At 42.8% G+C, this 13,487-nt stretch overlaps 1 protein-coding gene across 1 annotated transcript in view; it reads right to left on the reverse strand.

Moving 5' to 3' along the window:
* Positions 1-7,246: 7,246 nt before the first annotated feature.
* ITPR2 (inositol 1,4,5-trisphosphate receptor type 2) overlaps positions 7,247-13,487 on the reverse strand; it is a 1,380,003-nt gene continuing 1,373,762 nt past the window's right edge. The window contains 1 exon segment of the mRNA XM_029597493.1: positions 7,247-8,703. Coding sequence (XP_029453353.1) covers positions 8,617-8,703 — 87 coding nt within the window. The 3' untranslated portion in view covers positions 7,247-8,616.

The raw sequence follows: 13,487 nt of genomic DNA on the forward strand, positions 1-13,487 counted from the left end.
AGGTATAGTGAGCGGCAGGCGGATAGGGGCAGCATGACAGGGTATATACGGGCATTCCAGCTTTAGGGCATCAGGGGCGAGGGGACTTTCTCCGGCGGAGAGGCTAGATGATATCCTAGGGCATTATGTCGGTCCTCGATGTAGGATGGCAACTACAGGAAGGAAAGGGGATGGTCGTTGGGGCAAGGGGGAGTGAGGGGTTGGACCCTGGATCAGTGGACGTGGAAGGGGCCAGAATTATTTCCGCCTGGCGTCTAGTAGTTCAGGTGGTAGGGGGGAGGAAGTAGGGAGAGTGCACAGACTGATACAATTCAGCACCCGGAGGTTGGGGCACTGAAAGAAAAAGAAAAGGCCGAGGTTGGGGGAGGAGGGGAATATGGGTATCTTCTTTTCCAGATGCAGCGGATGCTGTGTTTCCGGGAACTTTGCAGCAGGACGCGGGGAGAGGCAAAGCGTCTCGCATTGATAGGAAGTGCATTTCACAGAGGGGCATCGGCGACTGCGCACCCCACAGAGGTTCCAGCAGATGTGTAGCAGAGGGGGTCAGGTAAGAAAGGGAGTGCATTAGAATACGGATCATGGGCGCTGGCACGGCAGTAGAAGAGGGTCAGACCTAGTAGGGAGCCAAGGACAGTTCAGCATGAGTTATTGGAGGAGGGTTTTAAACAGGATAGGGGACATCCTGCTGTGGTGATAACTGAGTTGTGGGAGGTGGTTCCTAAAAGTTGCACGCGGCGTATTTGTCAAAAGAAATATGTGAATTTTTTCACATGATGAGAAGGGAGATGCGGGGGTAGGAAGGATAAGAAGACAGCAACGAAGAGTGCAAGAGGGTGAGGGCAGGGCCAATGGTCTATAAACTTATGGTTAATTGGTGCGCGGCGTTATGGGATTAGCAAGCGTAGTGGGGCATTTGGACCTGACCCAATAAGGTCTGTGCGGTCTTATGCTGACTGCATCCTGGGAGCTTGCACGGATTATGAAGGTTGGGCTTGGGTCAACTATGATGAGGAGCTCCATGACAAGATGGTGGGAAACAGATTTTTGTCTAGGGGGAATGCAGGACATCCACCTTTGGTTAACTCAGAGGATCAGTGAAGGCGTTAGCACAGCCAGAGCTTAGAGGCACGTGGAGGGGGTATGGGTAACTCTGTGGGGTTCGGGGTGGGCAGTGGTAAAGGAGGTTCATTTCAAGGACAAGGGGGGGGGAGCAAGGTATCACTTACCTGTCTTTTTCAGAGTGTAAATACATGACATACGTAGGAGCACATCCCGTCACAAAGTGCACATCAGGGCAGTGTACCGACACTTATAGGGGTGGGGAAGTCAGGAGTTTTGCGGTGAATGGCGGATTCCCCAGTTGTTGTATCAGTGTCCAAGATTTGTTGCAGAGTTGTTAGACGTGGAGGTGGCTCGTTATTGAGTGTAGGTTAGTTTGGATTTTTCATATCCCGTATGAAGGTCCCGGTAGTGGGGGTTGTGCATGCAATGTCGGGTCAGCATCGCAAACTGGGGACAGTGCAAGGGAAAAATGGTGATCCGTGATCCAGTTAGCCTATTTGGGATGGAGATGTCATTGGAAAATGTTTTATTCTGCGGTGAGAGGGTACGGTACAGTATGCGTCCTTCTAAGCAGCGGTTGCTTTAGTGTGAGGTGCGGGAAAAGGGGTTTTACTAGTGAAGGCAGATATCGTATCATTTTTCCAGGTGTTTCCATTCACCCAGCGAGAATTCCGTAGTTAGGTTTTGTGTTCGAACAAGGTTCCCATGTTGATCGTTGTTTGCCCATAGGTTTTGTGATTTCATGCACATGCGTCGAGGCTTTTAGTACCTTCTTATACGGGGTCACTAGGTGGTATACTGGATATGGAGATGGGTTGCGTTACTTAGATGATTTCTTGTTGTGGGACCTAGTCAGTCCAGCGTTGTCAGGATCAGTCAGAGGGTTTCTGGAGAGTACTAGTTCATCAGGAGTGCCGATTGAGCAAAATAAAATAAAATAATAAAATGGAGGGGCCGACTACAAAGCTTAATTTCTTAGGTATGAAACTGATTTCGGTAAGGCTGGGGTTGCGTTTGCATGTAGACAAAGTTGTAAAGCGGAAAGAATTGGTGAGGTTGTTGCGATGTTCGTCCAAGGAGACGTTGCAGCAGATGCAGTCAGTGTATGGTTTGCTTACTTTTGTATGCCGTGGGTGTCTGATGGGTAGGGTTTAATTCGCAGGCTTTCTGCGACGACATAGGTGGGAGAGCAGGACATCATATTATTAGGGTAAAACGTAAAGTGAAGGACGAATTGGGGGGTATGGGACGGCTTCTTACAGTCGTTTAACGGAGTTTGCATTATGCATTAGGGATGTGAATCGGATGCCCATTCGTTCCCGCTTTTGGGTTTGTCTGGCTGTGGGAAAATCTCGTTTTCCCGTGGATCCGCGTTGTTTTTTTTAGTGAAAAATCATTTTTCGGGTTAGCGCGCTAACAAAAATAGCAAAAAGTAACAAAAAAATAACAAAAATAAACAGTTTTTTGTTAGTGCGCGCTAACATGAGTTAGCGAGCACTAATGGGACTTAGCGTGCACTAACCCGAAAAATGATTTTTACGAAAATTCGGGGGGGAAAAGTGATTGTTTCTTTTTTTTACCCGATATATTAACGAATTTAGAAATATCGTATGATATTTCAATTCGTTAGAAAAACGATTCACATCCCTATTATGCATGAAGGGGAGGTATCTAACTGGGAGCTGGAGTGGTCTCTGGATGCAGCTGTGGGCGAGGAATAATGGCAGGTGGTCTGGGAGGGGGAAGGGTATTACAAGGAATATCACTTCTTGGAGTTGTTTCACATAGCAGTAGCCGTAGTTCTACGGGGTAATAGAGTACAGAATAACAGAGAGGTTTTTGGTGTGACAACGTAGGGGTGGTGCAGGCGATTAATCGGCAGTCTGCCAGATGTTACAAGTCTCTAGGTTTCGGGAGTTGGTACTTTTGTATTGTTATGGGTGTGATTATCACGGTAGGCCTGTGCCAGGCAGTCGGAATTATGGTCCTTGCATATGATATCGTCCAGTTCGTATTGAGGGCAGGTGGAAGGGATATGCACTAGCGACTGTGCGTTCTCATTTAGAAGGATTACGGGTGAGCGAGCTAGTTGCACGCTCCAAGGCGAATGCTCGTGATGGTCTTTTGGCACAGCAGGTATGGTTTAGCGAGACGGCGGTCACCAGAGGTATCAACAAATCAAAGCTGGATCAAAGCGGCAGAGGTCAGTGGATTTAGTTATTTCCGACATGCCACGAGTTGGTATGTCCAGTGCGGACACCTCAAGCAAGTTCGGGGGCGGCTGGAAGTTCCAGGTTTGTACCTGCTACATGTCAATGGCACGCCCATGACAATATTGCAGAGCCAAGGCTTTGTTATGGGGGTCAAGGGATTGGGTTGGGAATGAGATTACTTTGCATACTTTCCTTCCGTATAGGAGTCATGACTACTGCAGAGGAATTAGGGCTGCCAGTAAGGATGATTCAGGCCATGGGGCAAGGGTGATCTAATGCTTCCAAGGAGTATATCCGGAGAAGCAGACCAAGGGGAGTTGGAAGGGGAGGGGAAGTGTGGAGGCTAATGTTCTACTTCTCTTTTGCAGACTCAAAAAGGGGTGTCTTGCAATTCCTTCGTGCATTGGGGCTCAGTATCAGGCGGAGAAGTGTACATATGAAGAAAAGTTGACCTTGGATAACAGGAAGTGGACAAGTCGATGGTGCTGCAGGAGGGGCATGAAAAAGGGGGAGTTGTTAGCATTCCTGCAAGGGTTTGTTAAGAGTGGGGTGTCCCACCGCTGCTTATCATACATTTGGGTGGAAATGATATAGGGAATTTTTTCCTTGTGGAGAGTTGGTGGTGCCAATGATGAAAGACTTTGCTTTTATTATGGTGATGCTTGGTGCCAAGGTGGGTTGGTCGGACATAATCGTGCAAATCCGACATCATATCGACCCTTTGAATCGATAGCTGGGTGCATGGGTACAAAGGCAAGGTGGTTTTGGGTGCAACACGATGGGTCGGGGGAGACGTTAGGAGGTTTATTCCGTCCTGCTGGTGTGCACCTTTCGGATGAGGCATCGACTTCTTCAACAATGCTTTGCAGGAAGGTTTTGGAGCAACAACTTAAAGGGGTTTAGGGGCCGCAGTGGGGAAACAAAGATAACCAAGGTTGTCTTTGTTTGTGGTGGAAACCCGAGCCCTAAGTGATGTGTTAGTATTGGATTGAAAAGGGCATGGGGGGGGGGGGGGTGTGAATCTTGTGTAGTTTGGGGGCTGCAACACGGGATTTATTTATGAACTTTTTTATACCGACATTAGTGTGAAACATCATATCGGTTTACAATAAACTGAAAGAAGAAAATACATGGAACAGGTAGGGAGAATGGACAAAAAGAAATAGAACAAAATATAAATAAACAAGGAGTTTGAACTAGAACTAGATAAGGAAAATAGAGGGAGAAATGAGAGAATAACTATATCAATGCATAATACAAATAAATTAGGATGGGAAATTCTAAGGCGGAGGGAAATTCTAAGAGGAGGGAAATTCTAAGGCGGAGGTGACAGCGAGCTGCATGTCTTGCTTCCCTATGTTAACTGCCTATTACCATAAAACATGCCCCTTTTCCTATCGCATGCGATATTTAATGCATTTTGATAAATCCAGGCCTAAGCTTTTAAAAGTAAATATTATAAAGCATAATTGCAATGCATTAAAAAATGGACATACCAGAGATGTTAAATGAAAAGATGTGCATATAAAAACAAGTTTACCAAAATATAATACAGTGCAAATATATTGGTATTGTACATACCACAATGGAAACTTTTCCATATGTTTCATAAACATGATTAAGAGCTGTGTTTTCAAAATCTATCATGTTTTCAATGGAAGACAGACAAGTGACAAAAATATATACATTTACAATCTGTGCAAGTGTTTTAATTTATTACTGGTAGCAATTTTGAAACTATTTTAAAAATGACAATTAGCTGACTTTCATTTTCACACTTTGGAAAACATTTCTGTCAGTTTCTAACAGCAGACAGGTACACATGGTTTCTTTCCCTAGATGGAAGGAAGAAGTTAAAAAAAGGACAGTCTTTTTTAAGAGAACAGAAATTGGATGGATTCACTAATTATCAAGAGAAGATATGTCAATTATAAAGTAGAATGTATTTTCATAGCAATTTGTCAGGTGCTTTTGTTTGTTTGTTTTTATAAATGTAAACAATAAACATTCCATCTACTTCCAAGGTTATACAAACATTAACACCAAAATATTCAACACTTTAGATCAGGTACAGATATTTCTGTTTAATTCATCATGCACAGTATAAGGGTTCCATGCTTGCTGTGGCACTCCATAGTGAGGAAACAGACTTTCATCTGGGAACCTTGGAATCTGAACCCGCAACTCTCTGGCTTCAATTTAAGAACCCTCTGCTTATTGCTTCACCCTCAAAAAGTTTCCCTTTTTTTATTGCAGATTTTCTTCCATATATAGTTTAAATATTGCAGCTACCTCCTTTTCCCATAAAACAAAGAGAATCTCCTAGTTGAGTTACTTCTAACGCCAATTGTTAATTAATTACTTGCTATTCCTGTAAAATCAGTACTTATCATAACCTGATCTACAGGAGGTTGAACATATTTCATCAATTCTCCTAGCTACTCAGGGGACAAAAGCCAGAGGTGGAAGTTGAATCCAGCTCTCCTGCAGTACAGAGCAAGTCTACTATGCCGGGTCACTGGACTGACTGTTGAGATGATATTTATGCCAGGGGAAAAGAGTGATCACTTAATTGAAAAAATGACAGAAGTAAAATAAAACTTACTAGGAGAGAATTTAAGAAGACACTTCCAAGAACTTTAAGTGACAATCTGAAAATATTATCTAGTTGCTGATCATCATTTTGTACTGCATGATGTCCTGTTTGTTTTTAAATAAAAGGGCAATATTCAAAACCCTGCTCAGTGGGTAACCTAACCAGGCAAATCTGTCTGGCTAAATTTAGGACAACCATTTATGCATCCACAATTACATAGTCAAATTTAGCCAGTAAGCACTGTAAATCTGCACTGACCAGCTAAATATAAACCCTGCCCCAGGAATGCTTCTTACTCAGCCCCTTTTTATATCACCTAAATTTAAGCACCTTATGATTTAAGGCACACAGATTTACTGTTCAGAGATGGGGGGCGGGGGGTTACATTTATTAGGCAAGTTAGATGAATACACCTTCTGAAAATTCACCCCTCAATACCTTGATCCAAACCTGTATCTAACTTTAGTTCATCAAAGACACTTTGAATCACTACTGGATTTTAGTTCAGTTTTGTTTATTACAATTCTTAATTTACCACAATTTCATTTTACATATCGCTTTCCTTAGCATCTTGGGTTTTGTTGTTTAGCTATTCAATATACATAAAAGTCCATAGTTTCCAGAATGCTTGGAGTTGCAACATCAAGACTGTGTGTCTCTGATGAACTGGATTAGTTGTGAGGTATTTAAGGATCTGGTTCTGTAACTCAGGAATTATTAAAAGCTGCACATTCTATTTTTGTATTTATTTAAAAGGCTGCAGCCCATACTTTCCAAACTGTATAGGGACACCTCCTGCTGGAGCTGGACATTTGATTGCAGATCCTTTTCATCCTTTCTATTCATGCCCCTATGAAGTGTTCCACTGACCATTAATCCTTTACTGTAATTCAGAAATGTAGTCACATTTGTCAACTACAAATGAACCCATTCTCAACATCACACTTGTGAAAAACTGGAACATTTCCATCTGAGATGTAAAACAATCAAAAGAGTATTATAGATATTAAAAGCTATTAAAGTCAGAATGATGATCAATGAAAGCTGAAATAATGCATGGTAAAATGTTACAATTGGAATGACTAGTATTTATAAAAGAGGTATATGATGAAGGAAATAGGTGCTTTATACTGTGTCAGCAGCACATTGTCTTGACTGTTTTTTAATTTCAATGTAAATTCATTAATTGGATCTGAAATACAATTTTTCTACATGATTCTGTCCCTTTCTTATCCTTAAAATAATTATTAAAAATGTAAATGTAATGAAATATTTTGGATAAACACAACTTAGCTTTTATTTTGTACTAAAACAACTGAATAGCTAAGAAACCAAAGGACAACTAATAACAGATTACTTTGATTTCCCTTTGAAAAACATTTAAAAAGTGTCACATTTATTGTTCTTAGCTCCAAGCATACAGATTACAAAAATTATCCAGTTTTTAATTTGGAGGCATAAGTTTTATGTCAACATACTTTATCGCTAGGGGCAAAATATTCTTCAAGTATTTATGTGATTGTTCACAATAGGGTCAATTAATATTTGTGACTATACATCTTGGTGGTATTTGCAAAAAAATGACCACATTGGCTAATACCAAATTAACACCAATATTCTTTTTTCTGGACACCTGATGAATACACATTTTCCAGTACAACATTTTCAAGATGAGTTCTTTATTTTTCTTAGAAAGAACTAACTGCTGACAAAGGGTAACGACCTCCAATCTGGGTAAAAAAAAATCATGAAAAGTAAAATGCAACAACACAGGTGAGAAGGTTAGCATTTTTAAACATATAAACCAATATGTTCGGTTTAAAAAAAAAAATCCAAAATGACTAAATGATGAACATTTCTGCTATTATGAAGAAGATGCCCTTTCCAGCATGTCCCAGGAAAAGTTAGAATTTCATTACAACCCACTTTTTCAACCTTTTCTATACAAATGTAAATATGAATATTGTGTTGAACTGCCTCCTTTATTTCAATAATGCCTATGAAGAAAATCTTTCAAAGTCTTTGAATGAAAAAATAGATTTCATGACACTTGACATGATAGATGCATTCTTAGCAACTTTAATCAAATGCCTGAATCCAGAAATAAGATCCATTCCAGTTATCATGTCAAGATTTTGGGCATAAGAGCCAAAATGTTAAATTCCATCTACTATAAAAATATCCATTATATTTTAGGTTGGACATAAAATTACACAGTAACAGAAAAAATTCATGTGCAGTTAAAGCATTCCTTTGAAGCTGCATTTCAGTCTCTTCTGAATTATTTTTCCACAAAGAAGCATTAACCATTAGTAGCATCACTACTTTTATATTGGTATATTTACTGCAGTTGAAAAAAGAAAACTAATGCAGGTATAGCAGAGCCAATGTGATATGGCAATTAAAACGGGCTTTTATACTGATACTGAATAAAACTGTTGTAGAAAGCATATGTTAAATCGTTTTCAACCTGGGTTCCGTCACTTTTGTAGGGAAATAATTCTTAGATAGTTTTAAATGTAAAACATAGACAAGAATCCTGTTATGCAACTTGGACAATATGTTGGTCCTTTCAACCATTTAAAAAACTACAAATTGATTCCAGTGCTAAAAATAAAGTTTCATATTATCATGTGGTTGTTTTTTAAACTTTGTAACAGTGGGCATTGGTCACTCTCCCGGTCTTCTGTTTTCATTCTGTGATCAAAAATACTGATTAAAGTGAGTCCCAGCTTTCCCATGGTATCAGTGTGATGGCATGTGATGATTCACATGAGATGAGTTTGATCCAAGGAAACCCAGCCGCTGCTTGTTTTTCCTTTGTTCTGTCATCTAAATATAGTTCAGAGAGAGAGAAACAGTTTAGCATCTCTTTAGTATAGTTTATGACAATACACCAATCTGTACTTAACATGGTGAAATGAAAACAAATAATGCAAAATACATCAAAATATTTATAAAGTAATGCTCGCTAAAAGGTGAATTTTACAAACCAGGAGCGTGTCATAATTGGGAGATGTGCGCACATGTAGGACATATGCACATCCACCCAATTTTAAAAGCTGCTGACATGCATGCATAAGTCCTGATGTGTGAATCTCTCACATCGGACAAAAAAGGGGCAGAATGGAGATGTGGTGTGGAGGAGCATGGGCGTTCCGGGGCAGGGCCAAGAGATGTGCATGAAAGTATCTATGTGCCTAGGCACATGCCCAGGTCCAGTGCCATGTAACTTTACTTCTGCTATGGAGGAGGTGCAAGTCTTAATAAAAATATTTTCAGGCATCTGTGAGAGGTTTAAGGGGTTTGGGGTAACTGGGAGCATGCAGGCTAGGTTTGAAGGACCTAGCTCTAGACTGGGCGAAATGGTGGACGAACTAGTAAAACTGGTCATGATGTGGACATGCACCTGTTATAAAATTCCCTCACTTATTGGCTCAGATCCAACTTACACTGCTGGGTGTGCAGAAGCTTAAAATTAGGCGCATATGTGCGTACGTTATTAAATTGCTGTATCTCTGGGTGCATACTGACACATCCGCACATATGTGCTGGGAGATGAGAACACTGATGGAGACAACTTAGAAGAATTTTCTTTCAGTTTTTGATTGGCAGCAAAAGTTAATTTTGTTCAGGAAGGCCATCAGTGCTGGCATGTGTATGTATGCATGAGTAGAAGGAGAAGAGGCTGAAAACATTTCCTTGAATGAAAAGCTCATACTCAGACTCACTCCACCAGTTTCTTATCCATTCAACCACCTTGACTGTCTAGATTTCAAACTGGCTGAATGATACACAGCAGAAGGTAGTGGTAAATAGAGTTCACTCTGAAGAAAAGAGGATGATTAGAGCCTGGGGGAGTGTCTGAGGATGAGTCTGTCCTACTATCTTGTGGGAGATACTGCAGAAGGATTAATTAGAAAAGTATGTCTTCCTTTCGATGACAAAGGTCTGTAAAAGAGTGGATGCCCCTGAGAGAATAGATAGAATGAGGTGAGATCTAAGAAAGTGTTATGTTTGCCGGCTCATGGGCCCCTGCCAGCCCTGCTGATATATTGCTTCCCACACGGCCAAGACACCGCTGCCATCGCCCGCTGGGGTCTTCCCCTTAGGCATGTGTGCATGGCACGCACCGGCCTACGAAAGCCCTGTGGTGGGAACAGCTCTTCCCGGTGCACTCTGATGACATCACATGGCCGGGAATTTCATCCCCTGCTGTGCAACTCAGCATCCCCTCAGCAACAGTCGACTACCCTGGTAGTGAGAGTTGTTGCATTACTGCCTTCGTCTCTTCAGCCTTGCCCAAGTCTCTTTTATCTGGTCTACCTCATTCTCCTAGCCAACCTACCACTTTCTTTCTCTCGATGGACCCCATTAGCCTGACTCTGGTTACCCCCTGCCACTGACCTTAGCCTGGACTTTCGTTACTCCTGCTTGCCACCGATCTCTGACCTCAGCCTAATCCCATATCTACTCTACGCTCCAGAGACTGCCACCTAAGACCTGCCGGCCCCTGGAACCCACAGGCTCAATTTGAGGGGAAAGGAGCTGGAATAGGCTAAGTTCCAGTTCAGTCTCTGAACATGTCTCCTCTGCCAGTCGGTAGTGAGAACCTATAGGGCCTCCCTGTAGGTTGCATCAACCTCACCCCAACACAAGGGTCCATAATTGTAAAAGATTGCTGAGACCATGGACCTGGTGGCTCTGTCTTCACTCCAAGCGATACTTGGTTGGACTCAAAGGCCGCAGGAACAAAAACAGATATTGAACCAGGTTACTGTTGCCCTAGAAAGATTGACCATCAGGATAAACACTGTGAGTCCAGTCCCAGCACCGTTTCCCTTGACTTCCTCTCCATCAGTGCCACCAGCATCCTCTAGACCAGTGCCGCAGTTCCCAGCAACCCCACGTTACATGGGTGACCCCAAGAGTATGGAACAGGACTAGGAACTCAGGAGCAGGATTCTGAAGACTTGGAACAGGACACTGGCCTGAAGGCTGAAAAACACTGGAGTGCTGAGTGGGACTGAAGACACAGGATGCTGACAAGATGCTTACACAAGCTGAAGACCATCAGAATGCTGGAAAAGGCTGAAGACACTAGGCACTAGAAAAAGGGCAAAGACCAAGACACTGGAACAGGCTGAAGACCAAAGCTCTTTACCAGACAGAAGACACAAGGCACTGGAACAAGACAAAGACCAGGATACTGAACAAGACATAGACAATAGGAGACCACAGATGATCTTGTGAAGGCAACCCTGAAGAGACAGAAGTACCCTTTTAAGGGGCAACTGGGAATGACATCATCTGAGGGCACTGCGTCCTTTCCCACCATAGGCCCTTTGACTGAAGAAGAGACACATGTGCACCTAGCAGGATGCCGGCAGGAGTGGCGGCATCAGAAGTTGGTAGCATTTCCAGCTGCAATGACGGCAAAGGCAGAGTCGAGGTCACCATGGGTAAGCGAAGCTGCTTGCGGGCCTTCCCATGAGCATTAAACCTAACAACTTCCTTCCTTAGCTGTTATTTTCTGGGATTTCTCTTGTGGAAAAATTCATGGGATCAGGCCTTTCCTCAGCACTGAAATCCCAGTGAGGAAGGGGTATCCAAAACTTCCCCACTAACTCAAAGTCCAAAATACCTCATACATCTTCCTAAACTGGTGTTCATATTATCAGAGGTGCTTGCCACATTCAGGTTGTGAATGGGCTCAATGGTCTTCATCCCCTGTCCTTTGAGTAAGGCTAGCGAGGATGTCTTTCCCCAAGAAAGCAGGGTGAAATCAGTTTCTTCTAAAAATAGGATTCCTTCAGCCTTCACTTTCTCTCACAGCAGAATCCATCACTGGTGCTTGCCTACCTAGGGTTTAGAGAAGGTTCACAGGTCTTTGGTCCCCTGGTGAGAGCCCTTTTGCCCCTAAGGGTATGAGGTTCTACAATCTATCTCTTCTGTAACTTAAAGTGAGACGGATCCTCTGGCAGAATGTATGGTGAGGGTATCCCCTCTGAAAGAAAACTCCTTAGGGCAAGGCCGGGAGGCCCTACCAGAGTGTGGAAAAAATACATCTTTACTCTACAGCTGCTCTCTCTCACTGAACTCCCAGTGTTAAAATGTCTGGACTAAATAACACTGAGTGATCCAATCCAAAGTCTCCTGGTGGGAGAGCCGGAAGGGATGGATGGCTCCTACTAAGTGTGTTCTAAGGACAGGAGAGTGTCATCTAGTGTCCAGAGTGGAAGGTCTGCCACAATTTATTGTTATTTTGTCTATTTGTTATAGGCCCAATTTAAAAAACCCGGCGAGTGTTAAAAATAGGAGATACACACGTGGCTGGGCCGCTCACGCTGCAGAGATTTTCAAAGGCCTGCAGCCACGCATGTATCTCCCAGTATGCACCGAAGAATGGGTTAGAGAAAAAGGGGCAGGCTAGGATGGGGTATGGGTGGGGCATGGGCAGGCCAGGACAGCGACATTAAGCACTGTCCAGCTGAAGCGCATACTGGCAGCTGGCCAGCCCGCACAACCTGCTACTGCTCTGGAGGGCAGGTAAATATTAAAACAAACAAAACTAATTTATTGGGGTTTAAGGGTCGGGGCAGATAGGGGAAAAGGGAGGCAGGTTACCTAGGGGTTTAGGAAGTTCCCTCCCAGTCCACTCCTTTATTGGAGTGGACTGGGAGGGAACTGAGGAAAGGGCCTATTGCATCGCCGCGTGCATCTTACAAAATTTCCCCCCCTTATGCACGCGAGATATAAAATCAGGTGCTCATGTGCGCCCAGGTAGCAGATTTTATAACATGCGTGCATCAACGCGCACATATTATAAAATTGGTGTGTGCATGTGCGCACATGGACGCCTGTGCACGGGTTTTAAAATTTACCTTTATATGGTGAGTCAGAAAAAGTCTGTTGTTCACCTCATCAGAAATCAGCAATGCTATGGTCTTATAAAAACACAGGTAAAAAGCCTCAGAATCCTACTAGCCTCAGAATTCTCCATGCTTCCATAAATCCAGGCAACAGTAAAGAGCTACCATTTTCAATTACGTAACTTACGAAGGCTATGCCCTCTCATTGACAACATGAACTTAATAACGGTGACCCATGCTATGGTATCTTCATGGCTGGATTACTGTAATACATTGTAGAAGGGCCTAAAAGATCCACAAATTCCAGATAATTCAAAACTCTAATGTATGAGTAATAGATGAATGCATGACAAATGACTTACTGCACCTGTCCTACATAAACTACACTGGCTCCCAGTTCCCTACAGAGCAAATTTAAGAAACAGACACTCATTTTCAGGGCTCTAAGACAAGCCAAACTCATCTGATAGAGAGGCTGGCCTTATACATGCCCTTCAGACCACTAATGAAATCCTCACTTGGGGCCTCCAAAAAACCTCTATAAAACAAAATAAATCAAAAGAACATATCCTTGGCTGACGATCCTTCTTGGGCAGCACATACCCTATGGAACTCTATCCCAAAAGAGGTCTGCCAAATACATGACTACTTCCCATTTCAGGAAGCAAATAAAGGCCTGGTTATTCCTGGCCACCTTTAATGCATTTCACTAGCACTAAATTAAACCATCTATGAAATCTACCA

Source organism: Rhinatrema bivittatum, chromosome 4, assembly GCF_901001135.1.
Source record: "Rhinatrema bivittatum chromosome 4, aRhiBiv1.1, whole genome shotgun sequence".
Taxonomy (NCBI): domain Eukaryota; kingdom Metazoa; phylum Chordata; class Amphibia; order Gymnophiona; family Rhinatrematidae; genus Rhinatrema; species Rhinatrema bivittatum.